Source organism: Stegastes partitus, unplaced genomic scaffold (genome assembly GCF_000690725.1).
Source record: "Stegastes partitus isolate 25-593 unplaced genomic scaffold, Stegastes_partitus-1.0.2 Scaffold332, whole genome shotgun sequence".
NCBI classification, from domain to species: domain Eukaryota; kingdom Metazoa; phylum Chordata; class Actinopteri; family Pomacentridae; genus Stegastes; species Stegastes partitus.
The window spans coordinates 53,149-64,882 of NW_007578063.1; the positions used below are offsets into that span (position 1 = coordinate 53,149).

Genomic DNA, 11,734 nt, shown 5'->3' on the forward strand with positions numbered 1-11,734 from the left:
AGGCTGTCTGTATCATTCTTCCTTTTTCAAAGTTGGTTTCCTGCTTGAACATCTGTGGCTGAACTTACTCCAATATCACAGCTTGTCATTGTGTAGCTCAGTGTTTAAGTAGAGCTGTAGGTAAGCAGTGCGCTCAAGTTGCAATGAGTGGGCAGATACCTCATAAATCAGCTCATTCTAAATAAAGCAATGATGTAGAATTAGATTTAAGATTTTTTTTTATACGGCAGAAAGGGATGATTTTCATGAGGGGAAAAAAATCTAAATATGTAACTTCGATGCACGGAGTTTAGTCTTCTAGAGGTTAAATAAACAACCAGAGAGGGAATTCAAAAGTTACATCTAAATTATGTTATCAGCAATTTTCCCAGTCTGAAGCTTTTGATCAACTCTCAGAATAATCAACACTTTTTCATAGGACCTATTTCTTCCAAAGAAAATACATCAAGTTTAAATTGCAAACGGTGATGAATGGAGAGTTTTCTGAGGTCAGAAAAGTAAAAATATCTACTCGAGGAAATTTCAAAAGATAACAAAAGAGCTGGTCTTTTTCTCTCAATAACGTTGTGGCTGCAACAACAGAAATGTCCGCGCTGCTGTTCTCTGGAAAAGAACAATTCTGCACTGTGTCCTTCAGCTTGGGTACATTATCCATCATGCCATATCTGTACAAATACACATGTAAATTCATCATGCTGTGCGTGTGCATATCCACGTGTAAATTAATTACCTGTGCTTGTGAAAGATGTGCATTGTCTTCCATTATATCCTTATTTTAGCCTCATTGTAATTCTCGCCCTGCTTCTTTCATGCCTTATCTGCATCTAGCTGCTGTAACATGTAAATTTCTCTGACGGGGATCAATAAAGCTTATCTTATCTTTATCACTGTAGACATTTGTACACGTCACAGCAGGACAGCTACGTGATATTTCATAGCATCAGCGACGGCTGTATTCCATTCCCGCCAGCCCGCTGGAATCACTTACTGGGAGACTCAGCTGAACCGCTAGTAATCTTACTCATCTCACCTGTGCTTCTGCTGCTATAAAAAAAAGTCTAAATGTCTGCCCTGTAAAAAGGTCTATCAGGCACCGTCTGTGCAAGGCCCACGGGATCCAGAGAGGAGCTCTAATCAGGCCAGTTAAGTGAAAATGTGTGTGGGTGGACTCTAGGTGTCCAGGGGCTAATTATTGTACCTTGTGTAAAGAAATGAATCACACGGCTACAGCTGATGCCAGTGGAGTAAGTGCAGGGGCTTTTTTAAAGTTCAGCATTAATGGGTGTAGATTTTTTATTTTCTATTCAAGATTCCCACTTTTAATGTGCTTTCTTGATTAAATGAGACCAAACGCTGGGATGAGACACGCAAGTGGGACGATTTAATACTTATTAGGAGCGTGTGATGTGATGCTTTGATGAAAAAAATAAATCACTTAATTGTGATGTACAAATAATAAAGAACAAGTGTACAGAAATTAGTGCCATTAAGTGGCCGCCGTCATGGCAACAACAGCATACACTGAAGCACTGTATGTGCTATTGTCTAGTGCCGTTTGTGCCTGCAGTGTTTTGCTGAGTCTGAGGACAATATACAAGCACAAAAGCAGAGGGGCCACAGAACACATGTGCTGGTGGTCCAGAGCAGCAAAGAAGCCATCAGTGTGTGAAATGACATGTATGACTTAAAGATATTCAGCATTTCTTTTTACCACAAAACAAATAAATACAAAAGACAAGTGTAATTTAAAATAAACTTTGTGATTTTATTGTTTTATACTTACTCTTACACATCATACAATCCTAACTCTTTAAAGAAAAAAAAAAAAANAAAAAAAAAAAAAGAAAAGAAAAAAAAAAAACGAAAACAAAATAAAAAGATATCTGGTGGTGTTTCTGGGGGACTGGAGTGCCAAGGGACAAGGAACTACATCTCTGTGAACATTGTAGGTTTCATTTGATGTCCCTAAAGCTCATCTTGAAAAGACAGAAAGTCGTCTTCGTTTGTCTTTACTTCTGCAGCGAAGCTAAAACTTTGAACAAGATTCATCACAACTCGCAGGTTTATCATCATCATCGTCGATCGAAAACCTTTTGCACGATGAAGACGCTGATTATGAAGAGGCTGTGCTAGAGACAAGATTGAAGACATCAAAACATTATCAATGCCACAGAAGTCAGAAAAATGTGGATGTACTGATAATATCTAAATCATTTAGGTACGGTAGCCCTAATTGCTGGTGGCAAGTCTCAAACAGTCAAACCTATTATACCGATCAAACTGTCCCAAATCACGCATAAGACAACTGGTCTTCCATCTTCTGGCCAAAGACGGTCTGTATCAGGGCCAGTAGTGTGATAAAAACGACATTGTTGTGTGAATTATGGTGGTTTACATTCAAACTGCTCATGGTTATTAAGAAAGAAACAAAGGTTGAAAGGGTTGGAACACTGATATGAGCAGTCAATAGAAAACAAGTATAAACCATGAAATCCCCTCGATTCACGCAGCTGAACAATCATCCGAAGTAAAAGACTTCTATGAAAGGATCTGTCAAGGACAACTGTTCTGTATGCAACAATATCTCGTAATGGTCGTCGAGCCGGCAAAGTCTGAGAATTCTGTATATAGAACATACACCAAACCGCAGAGCAGCACCAACCACAAGTCCCCCTGAATATGACAAAATATTCTTCACCACTCGAGATAAAACTCCTTCTGAATTTCAATTTTTCCCACTAGAGGTGAGGTGGAGGAAGAAATTACATCACAGTCGCTATAGATGACCCAACCCATCCCAGTTAAACAGTCTGAATGTTGGCACGCCGGCCCAACACAAAGACTCAAACGGGAATTCTGATGAAGGCCAATTTTCCAATCAAAAGGAGCCAAACTCACTCAGGTCCAACGTGATATTCTGTGTACACGAGGAAAAAAAAAAAAAAAAAAGCTTCATTCCAACACGTTTCTGCGTTGGGTCTTATTTTGAAAAATGCTCACCCCTGCGAATTCCTTGCAACTCTTCCGCAGCTCTTTCATAAATATTTAACGATGGAGATCAAGCAACATTTACAGGGAAATCTTTTAATAATGAAAAGATGAAACCTCAATTGCCCCTCGATGTCTCACAAGAGGCCTTTTTTTTTTTTTTAACTCTCAGTAATATCGCAATGCTATGAAAACGACTTCAGTAACAGGATAAAAGCATGAAACTGGGGATACTGTGTGATTCAGCAACGTTAATAAAGCTTAAAGGGGCTTGTTAACAATCCGACTAGTATTGTAAAATAGGAGCCACATGGCCTGTGGGAGATACTCGTGGTAGAGCCAGTTATTGAAAAATACTTTATATGTAATAACTTGTAAATAAAAAGGGGGGAAAACAAGATGGGGAAAATATCAGCGCCAGTTGTGGCACTTTCATTTTTTTTTTTTGGATAATTATGAAAAGCACTTTAATACACATAGTACTATTCTTCACCTTAATCCCCCACCTTTATTACCTGGCAAAAATCTACATTAAGATTATACTATATGAATAGGAGCCATATGGTATTTACATTTGGAAAAAAAAAAAAAAAAACTGTAGAGTCCTGTTAACTTGAACCTCAAGGTTCCAGCCATGCATTGTGCTACTGCTGTGTGGCTTTTTAAACATTCCAGCTTCGTTTCAAACTGCGCAGTCGCTTACAAAACAAGTAACTCATATGCTCGACTGCACACATGCATGTAAGTTTGATCTTCCTAGAAGAAGCTAGCTAGAAGCGGTCTTCGCGTTTAGGACTCGCCTGAATCGGAGCACATTGTAAAAGCACAGCACGCAACTCCGCAGCAATTGCGACAATCTTCACTTTAGCTGAGCAGAACGGTGTGTCACTATGTGTAGAGTAACTGCGACCCAGGTCAGTTTTCATTCAGCATGTGTCAGTGGTCTGCTGGTGGTTAGAGAAACATGGAGCTCCACTCTTGACTCCAAACAACATAAAAAGGGCATTCAAGAAGAGCACGTCGCCTCAATAAAACGTTATCAATCATCTCATCAATCGAACAAGGCAACATCCTCGGCGAGCCCGCAACACGGCTCAAATAGAAACTGCAAATGACCCGGATGCTGAACAAAACTGAGTAGGTGTGGCACGTTAAGTTTGTGCTCTGCAGTTGACACACGTTGTTGTGCTTCGTTTCCAAATCCAAAACAATGGACATCTTACGGCACAATCTTAATTGTAACGGTTTAACTGGACTCTACTCCATCATGTCAGAGCTTTGTGTATTTTTTTTTTCTTCAATGGTTATATAATCAAGATGGAATTACTTAAACATAATTGAAAAGGTTAAGTGCAAATCTTCACGATTTGCTGACACATGCTGCCAATCCTCCAGCACAGACCAACCAAACGATAAAAAATAAATAGAATGCAATCACACAATTCAAGCTAACTACAATATATTAATATAGATCTTCTGATGTCATACGCTCATTAAAACAGAAAGAAAAAAAAAAATAAACAAAACAAAACACAGAATTCAATCACTCAGTTAAGTCAAGGTTTTCGGTTCCCCCCTTCCCCCCGTCCCTCCCCTGCCTACCCCTTCCAATAACTGTTCATGCACCCACTATCCGTATAAGTCAATATATCAAAGAGAGACATATCTGGAAAATGCAGAGACTTTGGAGTTCAATGTGAGGTGACCCATAGAGCAAGGGAGTTGGGAAGAAAATAAAATGCCAATTTGACAGGAAGTTGACATCATTTTTCAGTCTGGGAGAAAATTTTATATTCCAAAGCCCTTAAAAAGGTCTTGCTGATACATGAAATCACCCAGTTAGATTTTTTTTTTTCTCGTAACTCACTAGACCCTCTAAATATTCCTCTGTGTCATTATGCAGGCTGCGACACATTCCTTAACAGCTTATCCCTGTTTTAATTTCAACAACCTACAGGGACTGTATAAAAATAAACTCACACGATCCCCTCAAGTTGAGAAACAAAAAGGGGTAAAAAAAAAAAAAAAAATCAAATGCCTTCCCTCCCCACGGCAACGCAAATGTCCGCCAAGCCCCTACGGCTCTCTCCCCGACTCTCGAGCAAATGCACACACACACACACACACTCTTTCATACAAACACACACTCACTTACAGAAACACTCGGGTTCGGCTGCAGTCACTAGCGGAGAGAGAGGGAGATGCTAGTAAGGGAAGTGTCTGGACTGTGGCTGCGACCATACCACCCCACCCCGCCCGCCTCAGACTACCATGAACAAATGAAGCCATGATATCAGGTGTTTTCATCCAAGTCGCCATTGTTCAAATTCACAAAGTCAGAAGAGACTTTTTTTTTCTTTTTTTTTCTCTTTTCGCACTCAGTCCTCATAACTTCTGGATTTTCTCGGCCACCACGATGGGGTTCTCCTTGCGTATGCGGGCAGCAGCTGCACTCCGGTAGTCGTAGGGACAGTCGTGTTTGTCAGAGTAACGGTGAATGGCACAGAACAGGTTGCCGCAGCGACAGTCAAAACCTTTGGTGAAGAGAAGCAAACAGGTCCGTCAGACACAGAAGTGTTACTGTAACCATCATTTAGCAACTGCACACTAGTTATTGCAGAGATGTACTGTTTCACTGACCTCTACGGACTGAAAGATTCCCGTTTGTTGCACGCCCAAGATCATAGTCTGGGTTTTATATTAATAATTGGTTTCAAATTGTGAATTTTAAATATTATTGGAGCACTATCTACCATTTAAAAGTTAACAAGGACATAAGTAAAACTCTGTAACGCAGGATTTAGTCAAGATTAGGCTAGGATTATTACCATTACCCCCAAAAATGCCTCCTGTGCCTCCTTTTTCTGTTCTGTTTGGCCAAAAAGTGGAAGCCAAGCAGTACACTGTGAAATGCACCACTATCCTGCAGTATGTTGCTCTCTGTACCAAAGTATTTGCTTGTGGAAGGAAGACATCACACAAACTATGAGCTGGAGGTGATACTTTGGATGTGAAGGTGACAGGCGTTTGATCTCGTTAAGCCCTTGAGAATAACAATAGGTTATCATTAACTTCTAATTTGAACAATAACTCGGGAAGCTCGAATTCAGCCTGTTGACATTTAGACATTTACAGATTTTGGCATCAGGGCAGAAGGTGAGAGAGTCACATAAGAACGGAGGCATGTGTAATGAAATAAAAGTATTAATTATGTCATTCAAATTCGAAAAAGGTCTGGCAAGAACATATATTTTTGTAGATTTCTAAGTAGAGAAAGCATTACTAGCCACGTCTACATGGGAGTCAAAGCGTAGTGGGAAATTTGTGTGCAACTGTCATTTGTTTTTGGAAATGTCAGTCTCAGAAGAAATGTAGATGGAAAATGAAAAGATTTCTTTGAAATTGTACCATCAAACAAACACTTGGTGACTTTCCCGTGAGACAAGAGATCTTTAGAAACCACATTCCCTGTGTGTGTGTGTTACACAAATTTCAAACTCTGTCAGGTTATAAGTGTCAAGCGAGGAGCGGAGAATCCCAACAAACCAGATTCATGACTCACGAGCCCTCCTCAGCAGCTAAGAAGAGCTCACTGTTCAGCGTTTATGTGTGCGAGATTCTTTTGTTACTCACCAGTAAGGCCCACTTTCTTCCGGCAAGAAAAGCAGCGGTTCTTTTTCTTGTTTTTATCAGGAGTTTGGTCACCATCAGACGAAGCCTGTGCTGCTTCCCCCACTGGTTCTGGATGGGAAAAGGCAGGAAAAAGAAAACAAGTCATGATGTATTTTTATCTATATAAACGCAGAGGTCAAATACTAAAGCTAATCATAAGAAAACCTTGAAGTGATGGAAGGTACAAAGTGCGATGATCATTAATTTAGCTATTGGGAAAAATATTTTATAGATTTACGAGTCAATCTAAAGAGAAAATTCATCAATCGCACATTAGAGAAATGCTATAAAATAGCTTGAGTTGCTGTTGGTTTAAAAAAAAAAAAATCTAAATTTTCAGATCCCATTCCAGTCACCCTTTTCATTTATACATGGAATATAAAAGTGGAAGACAGAAGTGAATGTAATATTAGGATCCATCCGAATCAGTGTGATGTGGAAGCGGACAAAAAAAATCCCTTTAACAGCAGATTCTCTGACTTAACTAATATCCTTAAATAGAATCACTCATGCTCGAGAGTGGAGAAAGATCATACCAATTGAAGTTTTATCATTAAAAATCATTTTAATCACGTACAACTCCTCAGGCTGTTATTTCACAAAATGGAAAGACCGATTACAAAACATGGAGGTTTGATAAAATAAAAAAAGGGGGGGGGGGACAATGGAGAACACAGAGAACATTTTTATTGTTTTAAGACTCACACTGTGGACCGTATTAAATTGTGCCCTCCACACCTTTGAGTGTGACTCACTAAATGTGGATGGTGGGAAGGGATACAGTTGGAGAAAGCAGTGCTCTCTATGTTGTTTACCTGAGCTGTTGGAAGTACCCTCCTCTTCTCCCTCCTCGGCCTCCGCTCGATCAGAATCTACAGCTCCCGAATCCTGGGAGATGCTCATAGCTGTCATCTGTTGAGTTACTGGGCTGGGAGAGCTGGGACTAAAATTACAACAAGAGCGAATGCATACATTTTTAGACCTTCTTCTACATTAAAAAAAAAAAAAAACAGAGAAATAAAAATGATTTCATTAATCTGCTACTACATTTATGGCAAAAAGATGGTTGTATATTTTGTTATATTACAAACTAATGGCAGCCTTCTTAATATCACTGACAGTCTGGATGGTCTCGCTGCATCTCAGAATGAACTATTTGGTATCTATATGATGAAATCTGATGACAAAAACAGCACAAATACCACAAGTTTATTTTGATTAACTACTAATTCTTCTAACCTGTTTCGACATGCTCTTTAAACTACTTTGACGAGACAGAAACCACTACATGAAGAGAGGGCCTTAAAACACTGGAAAGCACATAAACATAGAAAACAACTATGTACTACTTCACTACGCACCGATCAGACACTAACAGTAACGCCAAAATGTCATCATAACATGAACGCATAACTGCCTTGAGACATCCTGGGAGAAATAAAGCCATTACTGGGAGCACTTCTCTGACAACTGGTTGCATTATAATGTGAGTAATTTGTGTTTTCCATGAAACTCAAGCAAAGGTCATATATTCTACTACAGCATAAACATTAAAGTCTCTATACTTGTATGTGATTTCCCTTTCTTTAGATGCTTTCCTGCTTTATGGTCCTCGTTTGTGTGGCTTCTTTCCAGCAACTGACAGTCTGATCTACGACAAAACTCAGTACAAACCGCACATATTGTAATACAAAAATACATTTTAACAATTTAACAGCCCCGCGGGAGTCTGAGCTGCGGCCATGTTCAACTGCTTTCCTCACCCATCACACTGGAACATTTATCCAACATTATGCTACGGTTTTTAAAAGCAGGCCCTCGAGCAGGTTTTTAAGCTACAGCACTCTTTAGCTCATTCTCTCAGTGTCAAAGACAACAGAGCCACATAATATGGCTTAATTCTAACTTCATTAACAAATAGGAGGTTGTACTTCACTTCCCTGCGAGCATAAACTGGCCTTTAAATGTGGTGAAGGTATAGCAAATTGTATGAAGATATCTTAAGTATGCAGTCCTTAACATCGGTTGATAATGTGTAATAGCTGGCAGAGCCTTCTTACCAGAGAGCTCAGAGTCATCAGATGAAGTTAGAAATGTTTGAGTTGTGCATCATTTGTTACCAGAATCTTCAATGGTTGAATGGTTGTGATTTGAAAAGTAAGGATTTAAATGTATACACAGCAGCTTACTATGGATGAGGGTGAATGAGAAAACATTGTAAAGCACTTTGAGCACCACTAAGGTAGAAAAGCGCTATTTAAGTACAGATCTTTTACTTTGTCTGAGTTCTACAGAGCTGTTGTACTAATTTGAACTGATGGGACAGATTGAAGAACCACTTTTTTGACAAATATTCTTTCTTTTTTTAACCTGACCTGCTTCCTAAAAAACATTCTACAATTACTGGAATGTTGTTTTTTAAATGTAACTTATAAACAACATTGAAATTACCAATCCACCTTTATCAATTGTTTTTATTTACTTTGGAACAACCTGAGAAAACGCCCGAGCTGTCAGTCAACACACCTGGCTGTTTGTTCCTCAGGTGGGGTTCCTGCCACCTCTGTACTGGGCTCTGAGGTTGTGCTCTCCACAGTCACACCAGCTGACCCTGGTGATCCTGCCGGTGATGTAGCAGCTGTGTGTGGGGGGGAAAGAACAGTCTGATACCACAAACAAACACATAACATGTTGTTCTATCCCCTAACATGGATTACTTTCCATTCCTTTCCAAGTAACTCATTACAAACCATTTGTGTTTCTCTATCGTCAATAAAATGTAGATTGGATTCATGTGGAACAACAGATGGTGATGTCACTCTCTTGCTTTCTGATGCCACAGTGTAGGCAGCTACTGCTACCTCTGTTCTCCAACCCCTTTTAGCAAATTCAAGCGCCCCCTATACCTGTACAGTTTTTGAGTGACCCCCCCTCATCCCGAGCTCCTGTCTTTTTCATCTAACAGACCCACATCCGGCACACCCCTGCTTTTTTTTTTGTAGGTCATGTCTCTCCCATCTTCCTACCTTTCTCTCCCGGGGGGCTGGATCGCCCCCCTCCCTGTTGTCTCTGCAGGTGTTCCTTGTAGCAGACCGAGCACATGCCGTTGGTGCGGGGGTTACCATAGAAACCGCATCCCATAGTGCAAAGCATTGGCACCTGCGTCTGATTGGTCTCCTGAGCCATGCTCTGACAGAGGGGGTAAGGGGGATGGGAGAGGATATTCCTGAAAATGGGGTTGCAGAAGTTAGTCAAAAATGATGAGCAGTCCCTATTTGATTACAAAGTTTTCAAATCCTTAGCTAAAAGAGCTTGGAGACTGGCATTGCAGCATGAGAGTAGAGGTGGAGCAAACAAAATAATAATGTGAGTTTCTTTGTGAGCTAAGGAGTATGGGGTCGTTATTTTTGTAGCTGGAATTAAAGTGAATTCATCAACTACAATTAAATCCAACAACCAACAATCGAGTGACAAAGTCCAGTCCTGCCACAAGAGCAGGAGTGGACTTTGGCTGGACTTTGGCACACGAGACCGAAAACAGATTCTAAATTCTGTTTTCAGAACAACATAAAAGACAAAAAAAAACAATGTCTGACATTAATGGCAAAAATACTGAAGCACATAAATACCAAATAAAACAGTTAACTTAATAATGTACTGCACTTCCTGCAACATGAGGGCGATGCGCCAGGAGTTTTGGAAGTAGTAAGCCGTGTTTGTCACAAAAACTAGGCGGAGAGCTGTGAACGGCAACGAAAACAAAAGGCACAAAGAGTCGTACACAATTGCACCGTAAAAGGCAAGTTACGGGTCTGCGAAAACACAAGCTAGCTCAGCTGGGCTGCGCTTTCTTCCGCCGCAACAGCGAGATGTTTTGGTCAGGACAAAGTTAACAAAAAAGGAACAAAAGCTTAAGACGTGTCTGTACAAAAGCACCCCGAAAACGTTACCGAAACCCTCACATTAACCGATGGCTTGGCAATCGTGAACGCTACGTTGCTTACAATCTGCCTGAACAACTTCCAGCTGACTGTCCCTCAGTCTGAGTTTGTCCGCAGAAGAAAACAATTGGCGTCCTATGCTTGCATAGCTCAAAGCAAACACTGTAACATTAGCAAACAGCCTGGCTGGACGTTTTGTCTGTCTGACACCGCATACCAACGCAAAAACAACGACAAAACTCGCCCGACTGTGTTCCATCATGATGAAAATCGAGAATATTAAGAACTCACAGCGTCCTTAGCGACAAACTATAAACAAATCGTGGCTTTTCAATCGAATAAACGCTAGCGTTAGCAGGCTAACGTTAGCCGACTTGCTAGCATAATCAGCCAACCCAAACCAGTGCGCTTCCCGACAGCGTCCTGGCAACTTTTAAAATCGGTAACACGCAGCGGGAGTGCCCGGTGTCAGTGTAGGGCGAAGACGGTACCTGAAATTCACGGTACCGGGGGCTGTCGACGACCTCGGGCTTCAGATTTGTACAAGTTGTGTCCCCAGCAGAGCGCGCGGCCTCCTACCCAGCGCGAGCTCCCGACATTCGAAACAACGACCATGACGTCACCATCAGCATCGATTCAGGCTTCAGCGAGACGAGCCAACATAGCAAAGTCCAGCAGCAGCCAGGAGCGTTCCCACAACGTTACCTACAGGTTCTACTGAGGTTCCTATACAAAACATTCTCATCTAATGCTCCAAGAACGTTTTAAACAGAGTTACCATTTTTAAATAACGTCCATATGAGGTTAAAAGCGAACTAAATTTTTAACATTCAGAGGATGTTTGGAGGATGACACAGAAAACTAACATTAAAAAAAACGTTTTCAAAATGTTATTGAAGCCGCAGAAGACAGAATGTGGTCCTACAAGGTGACATACTTTTTATTTCTTTTTATTTTAATGACTTTAGAGAAGTTTATGGTGCCTGCCTGTGTATACATTTCAGACAAAGCACAGTCTGTGTCACTTTTGGGAACTAAAAGAAAACTTCCAGCCAAAAACCTTACCAGAACGTTCTAAGAACAATTTTAGAATGACAAAAAAACTTGCTTTAGAAAACCACACTCACACCTCG

General features: G+C 40.6%; 1 protein-coding gene across 2 annotated transcripts in view; it reads right to left on the reverse strand.

The window, feature by feature from the left end:
- The window catches only part of LOC103358789 (AN1-type zinc finger protein 5), an 18,930-nt gene extending 7,756 nt beyond the window's left edge, over positions 1-11,174 (reverse strand). The window contains exons 1-6 of one of the 2 annotated variants that reach the window (XM_008283897.1): positions 11,093-11,174; positions 9,687-9,886; positions 9,187-9,298; positions 7,476-7,603; positions 6,622-6,729; positions 5,336-5,522 (exon numbers count right to left, since the gene is read on the reverse strand). In XM_008283897.1, coding sequence (XP_008282119.1) covers positions 5,374-5,522; positions 6,622-6,729; positions 7,476-7,603; positions 9,187-9,298; positions 9,687-9,846 — 657 coding nt within the window. In that variant the 5' untranslated portion in view covers positions 9,847-9,886; positions 11,093-11,174 and the 3' untranslated portion in view covers positions 5,336-5,373. Of the gene's footprint in view, positions 1-1,743; positions 5,523-6,621; positions 6,730-7,475; positions 7,604-9,186; positions 9,299-9,686; positions 9,887-11,092 lie in introns of those variants that run through there. The other variant, XM_008283896.1, reaches the window with a different exon arrangement.
- Positions 11,175-11,734: the final 560 nt, after the last annotated feature.